This window comes from Equus przewalskii, chromosome 16, assembly GCF_037783145.1.
Source record: "Equus przewalskii isolate Varuska chromosome 16, EquPr2, whole genome shotgun sequence".
Classification (NCBI taxonomy): domain Eukaryota; kingdom Metazoa; phylum Chordata; class Mammalia; order Perissodactyla; family Equidae; genus Equus; species Equus przewalskii.
The window spans coordinates 13,851,778-13,875,244 of record NC_091846.1 but is presented as its reverse complement, the minus strand read 5'-3'; the positions used below and the strand labels follow the sequence as shown (position 1 = coordinate 13,875,244).

At 34.0% G+C, this 23,467-nt stretch overlaps 1 protein-coding gene across 13 annotated transcripts in view; it reads right to left on the bottom strand.

Moving 5' to 3' along the window:
* NBEA (neurobeachin) overlaps positions 1-23,467 on the bottom strand; it is a 671,041-nt gene that overhangs the window by 465,004 nt on the left and 182,570 nt on the right. For all 13 annotated transcript variants that reach the window (XM_070578754.1, XM_070578744.1, XM_070578745.1 and 10 more), the window contains exons 18-21: positions 17,322-17,430; positions 3,281-3,362; positions 2,925-3,048; positions 1,649-1,841 (exon numbers count right to left, since the gene is read on the bottom strand). In XM_070578754.1, coding sequence (XP_070434855.1) covers positions 1,649-1,841; positions 2,925-3,048; positions 3,281-3,362; positions 17,322-17,430 — 508 coding nt within the window. The remainder of the gene's footprint in view (positions 1-1,648; positions 1,842-2,924; positions 3,049-3,280; positions 3,363-17,321; positions 17,431-23,467) is intronic.

The window sequence follows — 23,467 nt, the reverse complement described above, 5'->3', positions numbered from 1 at the left end:
TAATTGGAAATAATCATCAAAAATGTTATATACGACTTCTTATGTTACTTGTCCAAAGGCACACAAACTAGCAATATTAAAGTTTTAAATAAAGTGATCTTTTCTTTTAGGTTAAGTATTTCAATGTTACTCTAATATGCCAGTTAGACTCCTACATATTTGAGTTATTTGAGCTAAAATAGACACATGGCTAATAATACACAAAATCCAAAGTACCATTACTATATCAGTTTTCACCATCCATTACTCATATGAGTGCCTATTTCAACAACTGAGGTTAAAAACAATCACACATATCTATAAATATATACATTTATAAACTGTTAAAACAACACAATTTTATCTGTATAAAAGCTACTTCAATTTGTTACTTTACATAGGCCTGTTTAGGAGTAATCAGTAATATATTTCTTGCATAAAAAATGCAGTATCTTTTAATAAATCTAATTTAATAAATTTAGTAATTTTAATAAAATACTATTTTCAAATTTGTCAAGGGAATGATAAAAGCGAGGTACCAATATATTATAAAATGTAAGTTTTTAAGAGAAATAAAACTCTTCTAAAACTAAAAAAACACAAGTTCAAAATCTTTTCTTACAGGCACACATGACAGTAATTTCCACTTAAATGATAGGCTGACAGAATTTTAGGTTGAGAGGGACCTTCCTTTGGAAATTATCTTGATATGAAACATTTTACTTCATTTTACAGAAGAGGAAATCAAGTCTCAAAAGCAGGGACTGGCCATGAGCCAAATCTGTTTATCACCTGTTTTAGTAAAGTTTTAATAAAACACAGCGATGTTGATTCTTTACATATTGTCTATGGCTGTTTTCACACCACATGGCAGAATTGAATAGTTGCTTCAGAGGCTGTGCAGCCCACAAAGCCTAAAATATTTACTATCTGTACCTTTAAAAACATTTTTCTAACCCCTGTACAAAGGATTAAATGGATTTCCTAAAGTCCCAAAACTAAATTCTGGCACAGACTGGATTAAAAGCCAAACTGACACCCATGCATTTTGTATAACACTACATAATGAGAAATTCTAACTCTGATTTTCCAGAATCTAATGTGTACATAACTGTAAATTTTAATTCACGACTTCCTTAACAAAGACAAAATAATATTTAAAATATAGACATAGATTCTTGGGATTAAAAATTTAAAAAAGACATTGCAATTAAAAATACCACTAAATTTAAACACTTTAAATGTATTTATGATCCACTTGGAAACAAAACAATTTCTGCCTACTTTTTAAAAATCTTAAAAAGAATATTTCAGAGTCTATTTCATGAAATAGTCATATAAGAACCAGCAGCTATATTTTAGTTAAAAGAGTAATTGGCCCAGACTCAAGTTGTCAGATCTGCTATAAAACACATGTGGAGTCACCTTTGGGGTCTAAAATTCCTAATTTATAAACTTAGGGTTTCAATAAAATGATCTATAAAATACTCCAAGCTCTAACAGTGTGTGAACAGTGAGACAAAAAAAATAAAAATAGAAAAGAGAGAAAACTGAGATAAAGGAATCGGCCATAATGTAAGATGCCCACAAGATGGCACCAGATGAGTGTTTACAGCCATTTAACCCAGAGCTAAAACCCTGATGATAGAAACCCTCAGTTCCTTGTTACCTTGGAATGGGCTATTGAGAGGGTATCCACCCAGACTCTCCAGCCTCCCCATTCATATTTTATTGCATGATACAAAAGAATCCGGAAGATGTTGTAGACCATCTCGGTAATCTTCTGTTCCTCAGAATTTTTAGGATTAATATAGCCAAGAGAAAACATCCAATCCTGCCACACTGAACACTGCAATAAGCATCTAGTGGGGGAAAAAAACTCATTAAAAATAATTACATTATATTAGAATTTACTCTTTTGAAATTTAGATAAATAGTGAAAATACGATCTGAGCTAGGGAAAGCAAGGTGCACAGTCATTCTGCACATTCTATATTCTATACCTGGATGACTTTCCCTCATTTTTCTACCTGGAAAAATCCAAATTATCATTTAAAATCTTCTTTCCTGGGGCCAGCCCCGTGGCCGAGTGGTTAAGTTCGCAGGCTCCGCTGCAGGCAGCCCAGTGTTTCGTCGGTTCGAATCCTGGGCGCAGACATGGCACTGTTCATTAAGCCATGCTGAGACGGTGTCCCACATGCCACAACTAGAAGGACCCACAACTAAGAACATACAACTATGTATGGGGGGCTTTGGGGAGAAAAAGGAAAAAAATAAAATCTTTACAAAAAAAAAATCTTCTTTCCTAACTCTTGCAGTGAGATTTAGTTATTGTTTCTCTACTCTCTCATCACATGTAGCACTCACAATGCACTCAATACATTATAAATTAATCACAACTTTATTGTTATCATTCCCACTAAATTGTGCTAAGACAGTATATTAAGACAACCTGTGTGGCACAATGCTTTATGCAGACCAGAGGATCAATATTTGTTAAAGACTCAGGCGGCAACCTTGGCCTCAGACTGTACCCTATGTCCTAAATAACCAGCTTAAAAATGCATGACAATAATCAGTTATCAGACAAACTTGGGTAAAGCATGGATGAATATGAGTAAGTCCAACACAATTGCAATTAAAAGTACTGTTGGTGATAGGTAGGTACCACCAAAAGGAACAGTGTATTTTAAATAAGGGTTTGTGGATACATATATTCACATATATAATTAAAATATAATACACATATAATTAAATAAAAATATATAAAACTAAATAGAAGTATAATGAATACAAATTATATAAAAGACACATACAATGCCTTTTTTAATGATTAAAAGTATTTAGCAATATAGGAAAGATTTAAAATTTTTTCTTTAAAAGAGATTGAAAATAAAGGAGAGAAAACAAGACCATAGTTTTGCCATTGTATTCAAATCGCTTACCTTCTATTTTCACGGCTGTTACTGAAAAGTTTTATCATGTCAGATAAAAATAAACGACGAACTTCCATCAGTTCTGCACTTGGTGTAGAGTTTTTTAACAAAGTGGCTACCACCTTAAGAATCACTATATACAAACAAACAAACAGATATAGTAAAGATTTACTGCATCATATCTCCACTGAAAAAGTACTTACTGATTTTCAACTAAATGTTACTAATACTATGGTCGATGAGTTATAAGTGCCATGAACTATCTAAACACCATAGTGACTGAGGTGGTCAGGAGAAGTTCTGATTTAGTCCCACTGGTTACCATGTTCCTCCCACATTACAACAAAGAATTGATGTTTGCTCACTTGGATTCTGAATTTTCACTGTAGAATCTGGCTCTGGATGTGGTTTGTGTACAACTTGAGTACATACTTGCTCCGTTAAGATCTGAAAGATGAAAAATGTGAATTTCATTTAGAAAATAAATCATAACTGCAAAATATAGATGTACAAAAAATCGGCAAAATAAGTCAATTCTGTTTAAATCAAAAGAAACATATCTTCTAAAGAGTCTTCTAGTGAATGCCACATACTTCTAAACTCTTTAACTCTGTAATCTTCAAATTTTTTTTTATTATGGATAAAGACAAAACCAGGACCAATATCTACAGAAGGAAAGATTAATTAGGAAATCCAAAAATTTATTCTGCTTGAAATACCTTTTCGGTATACATTCTTAATATACTTATGTTGTGAATTGTAAACAATTGACTCTTTAAGTCACCATTAACAAAAAATACTTAGAAAATAAGTAAATAAGAAAGTAATGTCTGAGCCTAGGTCCCAACTTCAAAATAAAGTGTGATAAGGAAAAAAACCTTTATAAAAAATGTAGCTCATTGTCATTTGCTAACGACTTTTTTAAAAACTCTTCTCAAATGACAAAAGTTGACCAAAAAAGGGAAAGAGAATTCTAAAACATTTACTAATTCTTTCACTAAAACACAATCTCTATGAGCACAGGATTCTTATACATCCTTTTCACTGTTACATTCCTAGCAATTAGCACAGTGCCTGACACTCTACCAGTACTCAGTATTTGTTAAATTTAAGAATGGATAACTGAATTATATACAAATAAAGGATATACGACTGTCCACTGTATTTTAGACTTTAGCCTCTGTTTATCTCTATTCTTTCATATACAAAAAATCCAATGAAACTATACTTAATAAAGACATTTTATATTAGTTATTTAATTTACTATTTAGCTTAACATGCTAAGTTCTGGATGAACCTTTTAAAATAGTTGAACCTAGAGTAAGGTACAAAAACTGTGAAGAAACTTATAAACATTAGTTGAATACCTAATTGTACAGAGCTATACTGCAAAAGTTGGGGATGGGGAAAGTAAATTAATCACGAGTCAGGGACGGTCCTTTCTGATTATGAAAAGACCATGACATCCAGCAGTGGCATTTTCTTACCTTTCTGCTCAGATTAAAAAAAAAAGAAGAAGAAGAAGAAAAAGAAAGGAAATTTACTTAGATATTTTAGGAATGTATATCACAAAGGTATTGACTTGAAATAAAAACTAACCCTCAAATTGATAAATAAAGGGCATTAGGACCCCTCTTGCCTTCACTCCCATACTTTTGTTAAAACTAAATGCTTTGTTGTTAAAACTAAACAATGACTCAGAATTTCCTGAACAGACAATGCACTCCAGACAATGAATGCACTACTAATCAGATGGAGCTGACACCATGGGATAAAAATTTCTGTGAAAACAATCGACCAAAGAACAACCAGTGGTTGGTACACACCTTTAAGGAGTTTTCACAACCATCTGCCCAAAAGGCCCTGGTGTGGACCTACAGCCCAGTGGACAAGATCCCTGGAACTCTGGTTACAAGTGAAGAGATTCAAAATAACTGCAGACAAGCTTGGAAAAGACTGGGCCATTCTTCCATGTTAGGAAATAGTCAAAACTTTCACTTCAAAAACAAGAAATCTCATTGCACAGGAAACAAAATTTATCTCAAAGAATCTCCAGTTTTATATTGCTGTGCTTTTTAAGTCCCTATTTGATCATCTAACAATGAGAGTAATAATTGCCTTACCTACCTAATAAGGCTTCTAGGAACATCAAGGCCCTATATGTGAAAGTGCTTTGAAATTATAACATATTCAAATACAAGAGTTTTTTAAATTACAAAAATATATTTAGAAACTTAATTCAACATGTATTTATTAAGAACCAGTTTTGTGCCCACACTCCACTACACATTGGGAATGAGAAACACAGTTGCTAGGTGGAACTAGATTTCTAGAATCAATTACTTAATACTCTGGAGACACGCATAAATCTATGCCCCCGTTAAGTAATAAAACATGGTAGACTGTCGCTAAGAACCTATTTGAGTTTCAAAAGGGAGGAGGAAAATAATGAGATATAAATGAGGCGAGATGAATGTAGATGTAAATATTTTAATGAAAAGATAGGACTCAAGATGGGACCTGGTTAGAGATATGCATATGAAATTTACCCCTGCAAATACTATGAAGGGTTCAGAGCCAGATATGGACAAAAACTCCAATGTGTATTTACCATATAGCACATCTTAATCTATACTAGCCACATTTTAAGTGTTCAATAGCCACATGTGACTAGTGGCTACAATACTAGACAGGACTGAGAAACAACAATGAATGACAAGCATGGATGTAACTTGATAAATATGCTATTTATAGACATAGATCTAAGAGCAAGCACTATACATTTAAATTTTATTTTATAAAAGGAAGTATCTCCTAACTCATGGGTCACAAAAAGACTATAGGCTTAAGCAGGAGCTATAGAAGCTTCCTCTCTGACCTACTCACTCCTCAGCCTCCTCATGTATAAATCATTTTTGGATTAGAAGGCTCAACTTTTGAGACAGGAGTAGTCCTAGCTCATTTCCTAAAATGGCAAACTATTGACCCCATTGTTACCTCTAACTCCCACTGTAGGTATTCGAGGGTCAGAGAATCTTTACATCTTTACAATTTGGATAAGCTATATCACTTTTTTGTAAGATAGCTTTATCTGTGAAAAGAATGTTTGATTACAATGATATTTAACATACTGTCCACCTCTGAGATTGTATAATTTTGAGAAAAGGATTTTATTATGAGGTAGTCAAAAGTTTTAAAGTTAACTACCACCTTGTAAAAAATTTGTGCTCAGAAATTGTCATAGCCTTACAGAAAAAGATAAAGTAACTAAAATATACACATTTTTAAAAAATCAGTTCATTATTTCTATAAGAAGCTGAGCTCTTCAGATGACAAGATCCCACATCTGGTTGCTTCTGTCTACACTAAGTGTTTTAACAGAATTATAGGAGTCGTATGTAAAGAGACATAGCGAACCCAAACCGATAAAGTGAAGTTAATATCACAATATTTAATAAAGTAATTAATCAGATAGTGTTGATGAGATCTACAAGTATACTAAACAGAAAAATCTATTTGCTTTGTCCTTCGAAGACATTCTAAAATCTAACAAGTAATTCTTAAGTGTATCAGAGAGTGCTACAAATCATTAAGAAAAGAGAATATAATTATCCATAATTTAGAGATGGAATAACAAAATGAAAATAAAGCAAATGAAATATAAGATTTAAATTTTGCAAATTTTCAATTCTCAAAAAATATTTGTATAAAAAATATCTTTGAGTAATTTTCAAAGAGGAGTCCATTAAAGCCAACTCACTTCTTAGTATATGACCTACAAGAACAAATTCACCTCAGAAAATTAAACATGGGGCTATTTTTTAATTAATAACTTTTTAGTTTTCAGAATAATTAAGATAGATTTTTAACAGCCTCATAACTTGCACAACGTTGTGTGACATATCATTCTAGAAAGTCTAACTTACTTTGTCCTTTAATATTTATTCTATTATAGGCATCTTATCAGATTTAGAATTTTAATGATCACACTGACATAATCTTACCCTAATTGGACTTCCAAACACTGAGAAAAACACATATTCTAAAATACCATTACCAACACCATAGGTTTGACACAGTTCTTTATTATTTTTGTACTTGATTTTATGTCTTCCTACATTTGTAGTGATATTTATTTTGATATGTTGCCCGGGGTTAAGGTAATTTCCCCAACCAAAAAAGAAAAGGAAGATAAAGGGAGCCTTCAACTGTTGATTATCAACCAAACAATTCACACTAGGGGTGAAGGCAACTGATGTTCACAAGGTGAATCAAACTCAAGCTGAAGATTCTGAGGATGAGTTTTCATTTTTTAGTTAAATTTCACTTACTATACTGAGAACTTAAGTTCAAACCTATCATATGAGTTTTAATTGTTCAACCAGATATCACCCTCCAAAATGATGTAATCTTTAAACTTTGGTGATTCAGGATTAGTCATCCACCATCCTGTCAGTCTGATAATACAATCTGGTTTGTTAGTAGTATTAAAGCTTATGTTGAAGATCCATTCTACTTTTTTGTAGGATCAACAGTACTAATCAATCATATCATAACCATCATTCTCTTTGGACTTTTTGTACACTTATGATGAATTTTCTTTTCAGAGTATCATAATCAACTGAGTCCTTTATTCCAATTAACCATGATTATTATTCTACTTTAAAAGTATATATTACTGCCAAATTGGTCAGACAGAAGCCCTGTAAGTTAGTTCCCTCACCATTTCAGAACCTTTGCAATATCCAACATCCAATATCAGATGATCCAAATTTATCCTCACTCTCTCTATCTAAGACACGGAATCAGATACCAATATCTGGATACTAAGAGAGTGCCTATGAATGGAGATGATAGGTAAAAATGCTGGTGCGCCATTTTTCAGGAAGACTAATAGAAATAGATATGTGTGTATACATCCACAGGACATCTTTATTTTAAGGTCAGGAGAACACAATGATTTTTCAAACTCAATGTATTACACTGGTATGCTATACTTTTAACATAAGCTTTCTCTAACTACAAACACTTTCTACACTATTGACACTAACAAATCAACCAGAGGGCCAGAAATTCATTTAAACAAGAAAATGATGAAAAAACATACACAGGCATCATCAACCAGAATAATTAGTAGGTAAGAAAACCAAGATACAAAGTTAATCAATATTAGACACTAGCATTCAGAACCCTAATCTGATATTATAGCAAGGTTTTGACTCATAGGAGAACTTTAATGCCATCAATGGAAGGTAGATACTGACATTTTTTGCCTTATGCACATACTATAGAACCTGCCTATTTTGTGACCATTTATTAGTGGTATGACATGGAGCAAACTATTTAACCTGTGAGTCTCACTTTGTTTCAAAAAGCAATAAAAACACCAATTTCAGAGAGATGTTATTAAGGATCTCAGATAATGTATGTAGAGTACCTACCAAGGTAACTGCTATAGGAAGTACCCATAAAAGGGAGCTTAATCTTAGGAGGGAAATACAATATTAGAATCAAGATGCTCTGCATAGGGGAGGTCTTTCTATTAGTGCTTTTTCAGTTCTGTAGGCAAAATATTGAAGCAATACTAAAAAACTATTACAATTTAAAAAAGCAGAGCTCTGGAGGATAGAGTTTACAAATCATATAATTTGAGGAATGACTGACACAAAGTTGGAATATTAAGCTTAGAAACTAAAAAAAACAGAGCATCCAAATGAGTTTTCTTCATTTATCTAAAGGGGAACCACTCTTAATTTACTGATAATATAGAACAAAAAAAAAAGATGAAAGGTTACAGCTAAAAGTAATGTTACAGACTGGAGGTTGAAAATTTATGCCCTGTAAGCCAAATCCAGCCTACCATCTGATTGTGTAAATACAGTTTTATTGGGCAGCCACATCCATTTGGTTCATATTGCTTATGGCTGCTTCTGAGTTACAACTGCAGAGTTGAGTAGTAGCATCAGATACTACATAGCATGCTGCTATAGACTGAATGTTTGTGTTCCCTCAAAAATTCATATGTTGATACCCCAATGTGATGGTATTGAGAGATGGGGCCTTTTGAAAGTGATTAGGGCTGCTGAGCCTGCATGAGTGGGACTAGTACCCTTATAAAAGAGACCCCAGAGAGCTCCCTTGCCCTTTCTGTCATGCGAGAACAGAGAAAAGATGTTTTATGAATTGCAAAGCAAGTTCTCACCAGGTACTAAATCTGCCAGTGCCTTGATCTTCGACTTCCCAGCCTCTAGAAATGTGAGATACAAATTTCTCTTTATGAGCCACTCAGTCTATGGTATTCTATTATACCATCCTGAATGGACTAAGATACCCACAGAGCCCAAAATATTTATTATCCAGCCCTTTACAAGAAAAGGTAGCCTTTCCAACTAAGATGAACATCTTGTAATAAACATATTACAAAGGTGATGTCAGCATCATGGCAGAGTGAGTGCTTCCCTTAGACTCTGCCCTCTAAGATATAACAAAAAGGACATTCATATACAAACAGAGGATATTTACACAACACAAAAGATATCTGAGAGACCCACACAGCCATACCTCTGAAGGTGGAGGTGCTAGACCCCCTAGAGGAAGTGGAAGGAAATAAAGGAAGCTCCTCTCCCTCACCCAATGGCAGCAACCCAGGGCGTGGGACTGCATGACTCTGAGAAGAGAGTGGGGTGGGGCAGCTCCATGGGAACAGCTTCACTCACCAAGTTCCCTCATAGCCAATGGGAAAGCCCCACACAGAGGTGACTAAGCTATTGCAGGGGTGTCTTCATCAAGCCAGCACCCCAGGAGAGCAGACAGCAAGGGCAGAGTGAGAAGGCCACCAGTATCACACAAGCGAAAGAAAGTGCCCCTCCCCAGGCCCAGCACTCAAGCTCAGCTGGTCGGCCAGAGTGCCAGCACATATGACAGAAAAGCAGCAGATGTGAGCAAGCCAGCTGGGGACACAGCAGACTCAGAATACACAGCTTTGACCTCCACCCAGTGGTGGCAGGTGGAATTTGCAACTAGGTAGTATCACTACAGAGCAGCACAAATCCATGCCATCAAACAATATAACAAAATATATTAATACTCCTGACCAGAAGGAAAATGGCAGGCACCCAGAAATCAATCCTGAAGGCACAGGAATTTATAATCCAATGACAGAGAATTAAAATAGCTATAATAAAAAAACTTAAGTTTACAAGAAAATACAGATAGAAAATTCAATGAAATCAAGAATTTCTTCACAGAAGAAATTGAAACTAGAAAGAAAAATGAATCAGAAATGTTAAGAGATGAAGAACACAATGGATGACATAAAGAAAAATCTGGACTCCATGAATAACAGAGCTGATATTATGGAGGAGAGAATAAGCAGTCTAGAGGATAGAAATATAGAAATGCTTCAGATGGAAGAGGAGAGAGAACTAAGACTAAAAAGAAATGAAGACATTCTCTAAGAAAGATGCAATTCAATTAGGAAATGAAATATAAGGATTATAGGTATTCCAGGGAGAAGAAAAGGAGAATGAAACAGAAAGCTTGCTGAAAGAAATAATAGCTGAGACTTTTCCGAACCTGGGGAAGGAGCTGGAAATACAAGTGAAGTAAGCTAATAAAACTCCTAACTATATCAATGTAAAAAGACCTTCTCCATGGCATATGGTAGTAAATCTGACAAAAGCTAGTGACAAAGAAAAATATTAAGGGCAGCAAGGCAGAAGAAAATAACTTACAGGGGAACCCCTATCAGGCTTTAGGCAGATTTCTCAGCAGAAACCTACAGGCTAGGAGAAAGTGGAATGATACATTCAAAATTCTGAAAGACAAAAAGATTCAGCCAAGAATATTGTATCCAGTGAAAATATCCTTCAGATATGATGAAGAAATAAAAACTTTACCAGATAAACAAAAGCTAAAGGAGTTCATTGCCAAAAGAACCCCCCTACAAGGAATGACCAAGAAGGCCCTAATATCTGAAAAAAAAAGAAAGAAAGAGGTTAAAAATACTTGAGCAGGGAAAAAGGTAGAGAAAATCAGAAAATTGCAACTCTCTATCAGAACAGGTTAGCAAACACTTACTTATAACATTAAAGGTAAAAGCAAGGAAAACATCAAAAATAAATGTAATCTTGTTATTTTAACCACAAACTCACAACACAAGATAGAATAAATTGTGACAATAATATCTTAGAAGAGGAAGAGGAAACGGATGGAATTGGCTTAGTGTAAGGAAATAAGAGGCTATCAGAAAATGGACTATTTCATTTACAAGACTTTTTATACAAACCTCATGGTAACCATTAAACAAATAACTAAAACAGAGACACAAATGACAAATAAAGAGAAAACTAAGAAAACCATCATACAGAACTATCAAACTGAACTGGTAGTCCAAAATACATGAGATAAGAAAAAGGGAAATGCAGAAGAACTGGAAAATGAGCGATAAAATGGCAGCACAAGCACTCATATGTCAATGATCACTCTAAATGTAAATGGACTGAATTCTCCAATCAAAAGACACAGAGTGGTGGGATGGATTAAAAAACAGGGCCCAACAATATGCTGCCTCCAGGAAACAAACGTCAGCTCTAAAGACAAACACAGGCTCAGAGTGAAGGCATGGAAGACGACACTCCAAGCTAATGGCAAACAAAAGAAAGCAGGTGTTGCCATACTTTTATAAGAAAAGAGAGACTTCAAGACAAAACAGGTTAATGAGAGACAAATAGAGGCAATATATAATAATAAAAGGGACACTGCACCAAGAAGACGTGACACTTACAAATATATATGCACCCAACACAGCAGCACCAAATTACAGGAAGCAACTACTGATAAACCTAAAAGGAGATATTAACAACAACCCAATAATTGTAGGAGACCTTAATACCCTACTTACATCAATGGATGGATCACCCAGATAGAAAGTCAACAAGAAAATATTGTATTTAAATGAAAAACTAGACCAGATGGACTTAATAAAAGAACATATCTAACACTCCATCAAAAAACAGCAGAATATACATTCTTCTCAAGTGCACAGGAACATTCTCAAGGATAGACCATATGTTGGGAAACAAGGCAAGACTCAATAAATTTAAGAAGGTTGAAGTCATATCAAGCACCTTTTCCAATTATAATGCTATGAACTGGAAATCCACTATAAGAAAAAAGCAGGGAAAGTGACAAATATGTGGAAACTAAACAACATGCTATGGAAAAACCAATGGATCATAAAAGAAACTAAAAGAGAAACAAAAAAAATATCTGGAGACAAATGAGAATGAAAATACACCATTCCAACTCATATGGGATGCAGCAAAACTGGTCCTAAGAGACAAATTCATAGCAACACAGGCCCATCTTAACAAACAGGAAAAATCTCAAATGAGCAATCTTAAACTACACCTAATAGGATTAGAAAAAGAGGAACAAACAAAGCCCAAAATCAGCAGAAGTAGAGAAATAAAAATTATAGCAGAAATTAATGACATTGAAACAAAAAAAAAAGTAGAAAGGATCAATGAAACAAAGAGCTGGTTCTTTGAGAAGATAGACAAAATTGACAAAACTTTAGTCAGACTCACTAAGAAAAAAATAGAGAGGACTCAAATAAATAAAATTAGAAATGAAAGATGAGAAATTACAATGGATACCAAGGAAATACAAAGGATTATAAGAGAATACTATGAAAAACTATACGCCAGCAAACTGGACAATCTAGAAGAAATGGATAAATTCTTAGACTAGCACAACTTGCCAAAACTGAACAAGAAGAAATAGAGAATCTGATTAGACCAATCACAATTACAAAAATTGAAATGGTAATCAAAAACCTCCCCAAAAATAAAAGTCCAGGACCAGACAGATTCTCTGGAGAATTCTACCAAACATTCAAAGATTTAACACCTCTCCTTCTCAAACTATTCCAAAACATTGAGGAAGATGGAACACTTCCTAACACATTTTATGAGGCCAACATCACCCTGATACCAAAGCTAGACAAGGAGAACACAAAGAAGGAAAATTACAGGCCAATATCACTGACGAACACAGATGCAAAAATCCTCAGCAAAATATTGGCAAACTGAATACAGCAATACATTAAAAAGATCACACACCATAATCAAGTCAGATTGATACCAGGGACAGAGGGATGGTTCAACATCTGAAAATCAATCAATGTGATACACCACATTAACAAAATGAGAAATAAAAACCACATGATCATCTTAATAGATGCAAAGAAAGCATCTGACAAGATCCAACATCCATTTCTGATAAAAATTCTCAATAAAGTCAGTATAGAAGGAAAGTGCCTCCATATCCAAAAGGCCATATACGACAAACCCACAGCCAACATCATACTCAATGGGGAAAAACTGAAAGCCATACCTCTGAGAACAGGAACAAGACAAGTGTGCCCACTCTCACCACTCTTATTCAACATAGTACTGGAGGTTTTGGTCAGAGCAATTAGGTAAGAAAAAGAAATAAAAGGAGTCCAAATAGGCAATGAAGAGGTGAAACTCTTGCTCTTTGCAGACAACATGATTTTATATATAGAAAGCCCTAAAGAATCCATCAGAAAACTATTAGAAATAACCAACAACTACAGCAAGGATGCAGGGTACAAAATCAACTAACAAAAATCAGCTGCATTTCTATACTCTAATAATGAACTGACAGAAAAAGAGAATTCAAGAATATAATGCCACTTACAATCACAACAAAAAGAATAAAATATCTAGAAATAAATTTAATGCAGGTAAAAGACTTATACAATGAAAACTATAAGACATTATTGAAAGAAATCAAAGATGACATAAAGATATGGGGAGATAATCCATGCACATGGATCGGAAGAATAAATATAGTTAAAATGTCCATACTACCTAAAGCAATCTACAGATTCAATGCAATCCCAATCAGAATTCCAATGACACTCTTCATGGAAATAGAACAAAGAATCCTAAAATTCATATGGGGCAACAAAAGACCCCAAATAGCTAAAGCAATCCTGAGAAGAAAGAAGAAAGCTGGAGGCATCATAATCCCTGACTTCAAAAGATACTACAAAGCTATAGTAATCAAAACAGCATGGTACTTTTTACAAGAACAGACACACAGAATTGAAAGCCCAGAAATAAAACCACACATCTATGGACAGCTAATCTTCAACAAAGGAGCTAAGAACATACAATGGAGTAAAGAAAGTCTCCTCAATAACTGGTGTTGGGAAAACTGGACAGCCAAATACAAAAGAATGAAAGTAGACATCTTTTGCCACACACAAAAATAAATTCAGAATGGATCAAAGATTTGAAGCTAAAACCTGAAACAATAAAACTCCTGGAAGAAAATATAGGTAGTACACTCTTAGAAGGATCTTTTCGAATACCATGTCTACTTGGACAAGGGAAACAAAATAAAAAATAAACAAGTGGGACTTAATCACTCTAAAGAGCTTCTGCAAGGCAAAGTAAACCAGGAACAAAACGAAAAGACAACCCACCAATTGGGAGAAAATATTTGCAAATCATGTATCTGACAAGGGGTTAATCTCCAAAATATATAAAGAACTCACACAACTGAACAACAAAAAAACAACCAGATCAAAAAATGGGCTGAGGATATGAACAGACATGTTTCCAAAGAAGATATACAGATGGCTAATAGATACAAGAGATGTTCAACAATGCTAATCATTAGGCAAATGCAAATCTAAATTACACTGAGATATTACCTTACACCTATTAAAATGGCTATAACCACAAGACAAAAAATAACAAATGTTGGAGAGGATGTGGAGAAAAGGAAACCCTCATACACTGCTGGTGGGAATGCAAACTGGTCTAGCCACTATGGAAAACAGTATGGAGATTTCTCAAAAAATTAGAAACACCATATGACCTAGCTATCCCACTACTGGGTATTTATCCAAAGAAGTTGAAATCAACAATTCAAATTGTCTTATGCACTCCAAGTTCATTGCAGCGTTATTGATTACAGCCAAGAAGTGAAAGCAACCCAAGTGCCCATCAACTAATGATTAGATAGAGAAAATGTGGTGTATACAATGGAACACTACTCAGCCAACAAAAAAGACAAAATCATTCCATTCCCAACAATATGGATAGACCATGAGATACTATGTTAAGTGAAATAAGCCAGATGCAGAAAGACAAACACTATATGATTTCACACATGTGGAAGATAAACTAACCCATGGACATAGAATTTAGTGTTTACCAGAGGAGAAGGTGGTTGGAGGGTGGGCACATGGGGTTAAGGGGCACATTGATATGGTGACTGACTAAAATAATAATGTACAACTAAAATTTCACAATGTTACAAACTATTATGACCTTAATAAAAAAATTACAAAAATAATAAAAAAAGGATATTGCTAAGTGGAAAAAGCAGGACACAAAACTATGCGTAGGATGATATTTTATAAGAGGTATGTGTGTGTGTGTGTGTGTGTGTGTGAGTGTGTGAGTTGAGAAAATATTTTATATATACTTTTAACAAGTATTAATGAAGACACTACATGTAAGTTTTATTTTGGTGCTTTACTATATTTCCCAAATCTATAATGAATACACGTTACTTCTGATATCAGATTTAAATGCAATTTTTAGTAAAAGCAACAGAGAGAAGGTAAATTTCTCTGTGCTATAATAGAGAATTTTAATTTTGTAAGGAAGTTTTTACACAAAAGTAAACAGTAAATATTTTGGGACTTATGGGTCATATGGTCTCTCTTAAAACTACTCCACTCTGTTGCTGTAGTATGAAGTCACTCATAGACTATACTTAAATTAATAAGTATGGCTATGTTCCAGTAAAACTTTATTTACAATCACTGAAATTTGAATTTCATAAAATTTCGTATGCCACAAAATATTCTTTTTTTTCCTCCATCATTTAAAAATATAAAAACTATCCTCTGCTTGCAGGGCATGCAAAAACTAGAAATGAGCTATATCTGGCCTGTGGTTTGATGAAAGAAACATTGTATTAGAGGAGTTTCAATTTGTCGCATATTGATTTAAAATTATATAAAACAATTCCATTCAGAATATCAGTATCTGCTCTCCTCAATGTCTCACACTTCATTTTTTACTTTTTGTGAAGAAATCTGCCGTGAAGAGATATTCTGTTTTATATTTTCTAGCCGCCGTTTTTCTGAGTTAGGAATATTATTATGAGTGTTTAATCTAGTAATGCCAATATATATTATTTTAGCACAACTATTGTGTCCCCTTGTATAACAGACACAATATTCTGCCATCTAAATCTATAAGTAAATAATCCACACTTGACTGTAATGTTAAAGTGTGAGATCTGAAATCCACTTTTCTCTTCTTGTTTTGACAAGATGAATATGCACTGGTATTAAAAAACTTTTAGGCTTGGCAATATGCGTGGTATGTGAAACACCGTTGAGTTATTGCATCGCTGTGGTCTGCAGTGCACTGAACAGCAGCGCAAAGTGATGAGAGCACAACATTCTCTGTTGCAACTACTTGACTGCCGCTATAATGTAAAAGCAGCCATAAGCAATACATAAAGCAATGAGTGTGGCTGTGTTCCAACAAAACCATTTATGGACACTGAAATTTGAATTTCACAAATTTTTATGTGTCATACATTACTTTCTTTTCACTATTTTCAACCATTTGAAATATAAAAACTATCCTTAGCTCACGGCTGTACAAAAACAAGGGTTGGTAGTTTGCTAATCCTTGCACTAGAGAAAAGTAGTAGGACCACTGAAGATCAGTTGTAGGAAAGTAGAATTAAGGTTAATATAAGGGAACAGTACTAAAATTTTGCTGGTATTTAAAAATAAAAACACCTATTTTGGGTGGTAGTGTACACATTTCATAGAAAATACTGATTCTAACCTGTATGGTCATCTGTTAGAAATGATGAGACAGGGATTTCTGAATTGAAATGATGAGATCTAAAGCTTCTACAGATATCATTTTTACAAATAATTCTTACCTACCTTTTATCCCAATATCAACTCTAGACTAATGTTGGTAGTTGCTACATATTAAAGACAGAGAGAGAGAGAGAGAGAAGAAGTGGGAGGGGGAGATATTATATACATGTATATATAATACATAATGGGTGTGGTTTATTTATTTGAGAAAAACTCTGTGCAAAACAAATCAGCCAAGCCATACTCAAAGAAAAGCCCCTGAACATAAAAAGATTGGCAAATAAATGTACATGGATACGTTTTAAAATAGAATTTTTAAAATGTATGTGTTCTTTTTTTTCTTAATGATTACTGGCTTTTTAGATTAACTGACCAATTACTTCTCAATCACATAGAAGGTTTCCACTGCAAACATTTAAAACTGTCATCACACATTTTTTTATTTTTACCTCATAAAGTGTGTTGTATGTGGTAACAGTCACAGTGTTTGTATGCAACATCAGCCTTTCTCCAAGAAGAGTGAAAAGACTATGGGTATGCATAATTTCAACTTTTCTCCTGGAGGAAAAGGAGGAAAAAAAGCAAAATACTATGAAACACATCGGATTTTCTAATCACATGACTTTGGGATAAGAAAGTATAATCTATAAGAATATACGGTATTACATAAGTAATTATTTTTATTAACTTCCATCTACAAAAAGAAAAGACAATTTATAGCACAATTGTCTTCTAAATTACCAAGACTACTATTTAAACACTTCTCAAATAAAATATCTGTGCAGACTAAAATGTGAAATATACAAATTATAAAACATTATATGTTGACAGCTATTATTTTCAAATTTCCTCTAACTATTTCAGTCAGTGTTACTAGGTTAAGGTTATTGGTTTCTCCTATCACAGAGACTACAGAATTTTTAAATCTTTTCTGTCCAAATTCAAAGTCTATAAAATAGGCTAAGAAAAACTTCACTATCAAGAATTTAAAATTATGGTTAAAAATGAGTACTCTAGTTGATATTGGGATTACACAGCAAAATAATTCAACAGAAATAAAGGGGACTCATTATTGCTTGTATTTGTGGCTCATTTAACTGTTGGCTCATTTAAAATGTCCCCCCAACAAACCCATAATTAGGATAGAAGACTATTAAAAGCCTCCTGGAACACTTAGCTCTAGTTCAGGGAATTACTACATGCCTCTCATTCACGTCACTTTCTTAGCATTCAACGTCTGGATCTTCTTGACTCCCAACTCACAGTATTTCATTTCTTACCTTGATTTTCTATTGTTTGGACTGGATTTTCTATTCATTTTCCCTGTTTAGATTTGGCAACTATGACATAAACTGACTAGGTAATCACCAAACTCACGTTCCTTTCTTCCTGAGACCACAGCTATACTGTAATTCCAGCCTATCTAACAGCTAGATGTGGCCATTTAACTGAGTTCTAGCCAACGGAATGTGAGCAGAAAAGTTGTGCACCATTTTCAGGTCTGGCCCACACAAGATGCACTCATGCACACCTTCCATGCTCTTTTCCCAAAGCAGCAACACAGGAGCCCAACCATGAAGACAAGGAGGCACAAGTTAGAAGAAGTAGCCTGGGTCTCTAAATCACACTGTGCAGGGTATTGCCTGCTAAGGAACACCCACTGGACTTTAAGTGAGTAAGAAAGAGACTACTAGCTTGGTAAGCGACTAAAATTTCATTGTTTGTCTATTGTAGCAGGTATTGTTACCTTAATTAATACAGAAATCAAATAATCAACCATTTATCTGGGTACCACTCACCTGGAAATCCTCTCTTCTAACATCAGCCTCCAAGCTCCACACTGCACAACAAAAGATACAGGACAGCTGTTTCCCCTCACCCAATCCTCCTCAGTCCAGAGAGGGAAACAGCAAAATTACCTAAACTCAAGAGGAAGCTAAGGCATTTCTTTTGTGGCTGTGTTTGCCACATCTTAAAAAAAATTGGAAAAGGTCAAATGATTGTCAAAAAAAAAACCAAAAAAAAAACAGGACTAATGGATATTATGGCATTCTGGAAGGGAAGGCTTTAGTCTCTTCTAACTCAAACCACACCCAAGGAAGAGAAGCCTGCAGCTTTCATTTGCTTCCAATCAGGAAAAAACAAATGCCAATACATATCCCTTGATCTCTCTCTCTGATACAGTGAGCTGGTAAAAGTTATCTATATTAGGCTATCTGGAATCAGTAATCTCTTAATTGTGCAACTACAATTTCAGCTACTAAAGAAAGGCATGCCCTTCTGATTATCTCCTCCAATGTAAATGTTTATAGAGCAGCTTAATTCTAGGTTTTTGGGGGAGCTTGAAGAATACCGTGCATACACTAGGGAAGAGATGGGTCAGCTCCCTCCAGCAGTTTGCTTTAAAACAATGCTTACCAATAAATTTCACCACACAGCAGTCAAGAGATAGCCAAAAATGCCATCTATCGTCTCAGGCAGAGCGGGTGTGCTGACCTTGTACATCACATAATTTTGTTTCCCACAGGAGCTCTAATGGAAGACCTGCTCTGTGTATTCCGTTCAGTCACAGGGCATATACTGGGGAAACTAACATCTTGAACCTGCTTAACTTTAAGACCTAAATAGATTTCAAGCTTTAGTGACTATTTGATTTTACCTTTCGAATTTTACAGGATTTCTGCCCACTTGGATTAAGAGTGCAATCTACTTTTTTAAAAGAGTAACCTTTTAATCTCATACAAATTACACATTTATTAGTTTACTAAACATTCCATTGAAAATACACTCCAATTTCCTTCTTCACAAAACAAACAGGTCTTTTTTTGGGGATAGTCAAACAAATGCTTCTTGTAACGAATTCAGAGAATATGTTGAAACAAGAAAAGAAAAAAGAAAACCCATAATTCCATAACCCAGAGATAATCACATCAGGTTATGCTCTTCCAAATTAATTACAATGCACATAAATATGTATGATAGACATAGCTGATATTAATATAGCAGAAATAATTCTCTATAAGGTAATTTGTAGCTTGTTTCCTGCAAGTCAACAATATATTGTGTCTTGAATTTTCATTGTCAACAAATATAATTGATGATAAGAATGCAGCATAATTTATTCAGTCACTACTGCTGGCCATTTACGTTATTTCCAATTTTTTTATAATAAAAAAAAACTTTGTCCTTTTAGATAAATCTTTGGGTATATCCCCAATTATTTCCTTAGAAAAAATTCTTGTAAGTGAAATTATGGTGTTAAAAGCTTTTATATTTAATTTTATTTTATGAGATTTTACAGTTTATGAGCTCCAAAAATATGTACTCTCATACTTCCACCATCAAGGTATAAACGCATTTTATCAGCAGCTTCACCAGTCCTATGTATTATAATAACGATAAAAGTCAATTTGATATGCAAAAGTTAGATCTTATTTTAATTTTCAAAAGTGCTGATAAAAATTCCTAAGTCTTTTAACCATTTATATTTACTTCCGAAAACTGCCTGATACCATACTCTGATCATTTTTTCTCTGTGTGGTCATCTTCTTCCTACTGATTATAAAAACTCTAATAATATTAAGAAAATTATCCTTGTATCAAGTAATTGACAAATATTTTCCATTTTTTGAATTTTGGGGTTTTTTGAGAGAAGATTTTAATTTTCTTGAATGAAATCTATCAATCTTTAACCTTGTCATTTCTTTACTTGGGGTTAATGTGGGAAAGACCATCTCCATCTAGTGATCAGTTATTATTCCTTATTCTGTCTCCTATAACAGTTTAATAATTTTTATTTTAACTCATTTTTCATAATAATTATTTAATTGGTTTTGTTAAATGATACCCAACATACAATTGCAAGCAGGGCAGGGAAATACAAAGTAGAAAGTTTTAAAATTCTAGCACTCAGAAGTAACATAATAAATAATAATAAACATTAAAAATCTCTTCAAGGAAAAGAAGAGGAGAGAAAGGGGAACGGAAGGGAGAGAAAATGAGGAAGGAAGGATTGGAGAAATTCATACAAAAGGGATTATACTAAATGTTAATTTAAATAAAAAGTATCATATATAATTTACTCTTATTTAATAGAAAGGAAAAAAGTGGATATGAAACAAAAACAACAACAACAAATCTTGTGAGATTCAGGTGACTTTCTTCACCCCAAGAGATACTATTCTTTTTGAAAAAGTCTCTGTAAAGTTCAAAAAAGAAATTATGAATAAAAGAGTGAAGTGATATATATTTTAAACAAACATTTCAGTTTTGGAAAGTATCAATTCATTCCTTTACATTAAAGACAGATCACTAACACTCTCATACTTCATGTCACTTCCCAACTTTTGTGATCTACATTGCTTATTTTAAGATCATCAACGTTTAAAACACTTAGATTATGTTCTTCTTAACACTGTTGTTATATATTAATTACTAAGCCCTGGTCTATTTTAAATGAATTCAGTTCCTTGACTTTGTCTTCACCATTTCTGCTTTCTTTCTTTCGACTTTTCTCTCAACTGGATGGACGTCATTCAAGAGGGTCAAGAAGTCTGTCTTCTGAATTTAGACTTGATGTCTATATGCTTAACCTGGAGGGTAGAACATTCTTGGGTCACATCTTCTCTTAGAACTTCCAGACATTGCTTTAGACATTGCTTTATTTCTTTTCACATTAAATTTAACTGTGAAGAAGTCTGAGGCCAGCCAAATGTTGAACCAGTTGAAGGTAGCTTTCTTTTTTGCCTAGATTATTTTAGAAATTCTTTTTTACCACTAAACTTAAATTTATATAATGTATGTCTCAGTGTTGATCATCCTGTGTCAAATTTGCCTAGAATATCGTGTGCTTTTTCTAAACAGAGATTAGTTCTTTCCTTATTTTATGGAAGTACTTTCTGTTTCATTTGTTTGGTTCTCCCCTCGAGAGACAGTAGTTTTCTTTAGGTAAGACACTTTGTCCTCTGTATCTCATTTCCTCTATATTAATTACATTTCCTAAAATTATTACATAATTTGGATCATCAATTTGTTTCCTTAACTCTTCAAGTTCCTTTTCATTTCATTTTGTTATTACCTTGTCTTGAGAGCTTACTGAATGTATACTCTTGCAATTTATTCTCAAAATATTATAGAAACTTTCTTTTCCTTAATATATGTTTTCTTCTGGACTAAATTCTTCTTCTATCCTTTGCTCATTTCTTTTCTCTCTCCTTTTGCAGTATCACATTAGCATGATTTCTGCCATTGTTTTTCATCTCGCTTATGTTTGTGTATTTGTTATATTTATTCTCATAAAATTTTGCTACCTGCTCATCTCTCTTTACCCACATTGAGAATTGTCTGATTTGTTGTCTGAGATACAATTTCAGGGCTGAGCATTTCATGTTCTATCCATTTTTTTCTGAGGCCCAAAGGCTTTAATTTGGACAGAAAGAGGACAGCTGAGGCTGTGTGCACACTTTATTAGATTACCTGTACTGTTCTATCTTCTGAGACAATTTTTTTTTTTTTTGAGGAAGATTAGCTCTGAGCTAGCAACTGCTGCCAGTCCTCCTCTTTTTTGCTGAGTAAGATTGGCACTGACCTAACATCTGTGACCATATTCCTCTATGTTATATGTGGGACGCCTGCCACAGCATGGCTTGATAAGTGATAGATAGGTCTGCACCCAAGATCTGGTGAACCCTGGGCCACCAAAGTGGAGCACGCAAACTTAAACACTATGCCATCAGGCCGACCCTGGCAATTTTTTAAAATATTCTTTACAACAGTTCAGTCTACTTAAGGGAATATATCTCATTCTCATAGAGAAATGGTCTCAGGCTTTGGATTGATCCCCCAATTTGATATAGAAAAACCTGGAACTTTCACTTCCATCAAAGAATTCTGGCCTTAGCTCTTTATTCTCCATCCTCTCCAAGAAACTATTTCCACCCACTCAAAGTCAGAAGAAGAAAATGGGGATACTTAACAAGTTCCTGTCATTCCCATGGGGGAGAAAGCTAGGGATTCTATTGATTATGCATGCATAGGAATACGGTAAGGATCTATATGAAGTCACTCCAGAATCTTCTGGTTGTTTCTTTAGCTGTCAATATTTTGAATGCATTGCTTTATGAGATGCTTTCTTTATTTGGCTGCATCTGACTTTTTCTTGTTGTGGAGGGAAAGGTCCGTATTTTACTATTTACTATTTATTTCATTAGGTTTGGATAAGGGAAATTCTTTTATCTCTCTTTATCAACTTGACCTGGAAATGCACAATTGCAAATGTTTATTCTCTCTGATATTTGTGTTTTGTTTTGTTTTGTGGGTTGGAAGGAGAAGAGGGAGAAGGAAGACATGGTTTGGGGTAAGACATCTCTCCCTCCAATTCAGAAATTAAAAACAATTTTCCAATGCCAATTACTGAATAATTCACATTTTAATAATGTTCCTAATATCTAAACATACATGCATTATTAGCATGTGTTCCTAGGGTTTCTAGTCACCTCTTTTTTTAGCTCATTCCTTGGTGTAAAGTCTAGTAAACTTATCACAATACACACTCACTATTCTTATTTTTTAATCTTTCATTGACATTTTTACTCAT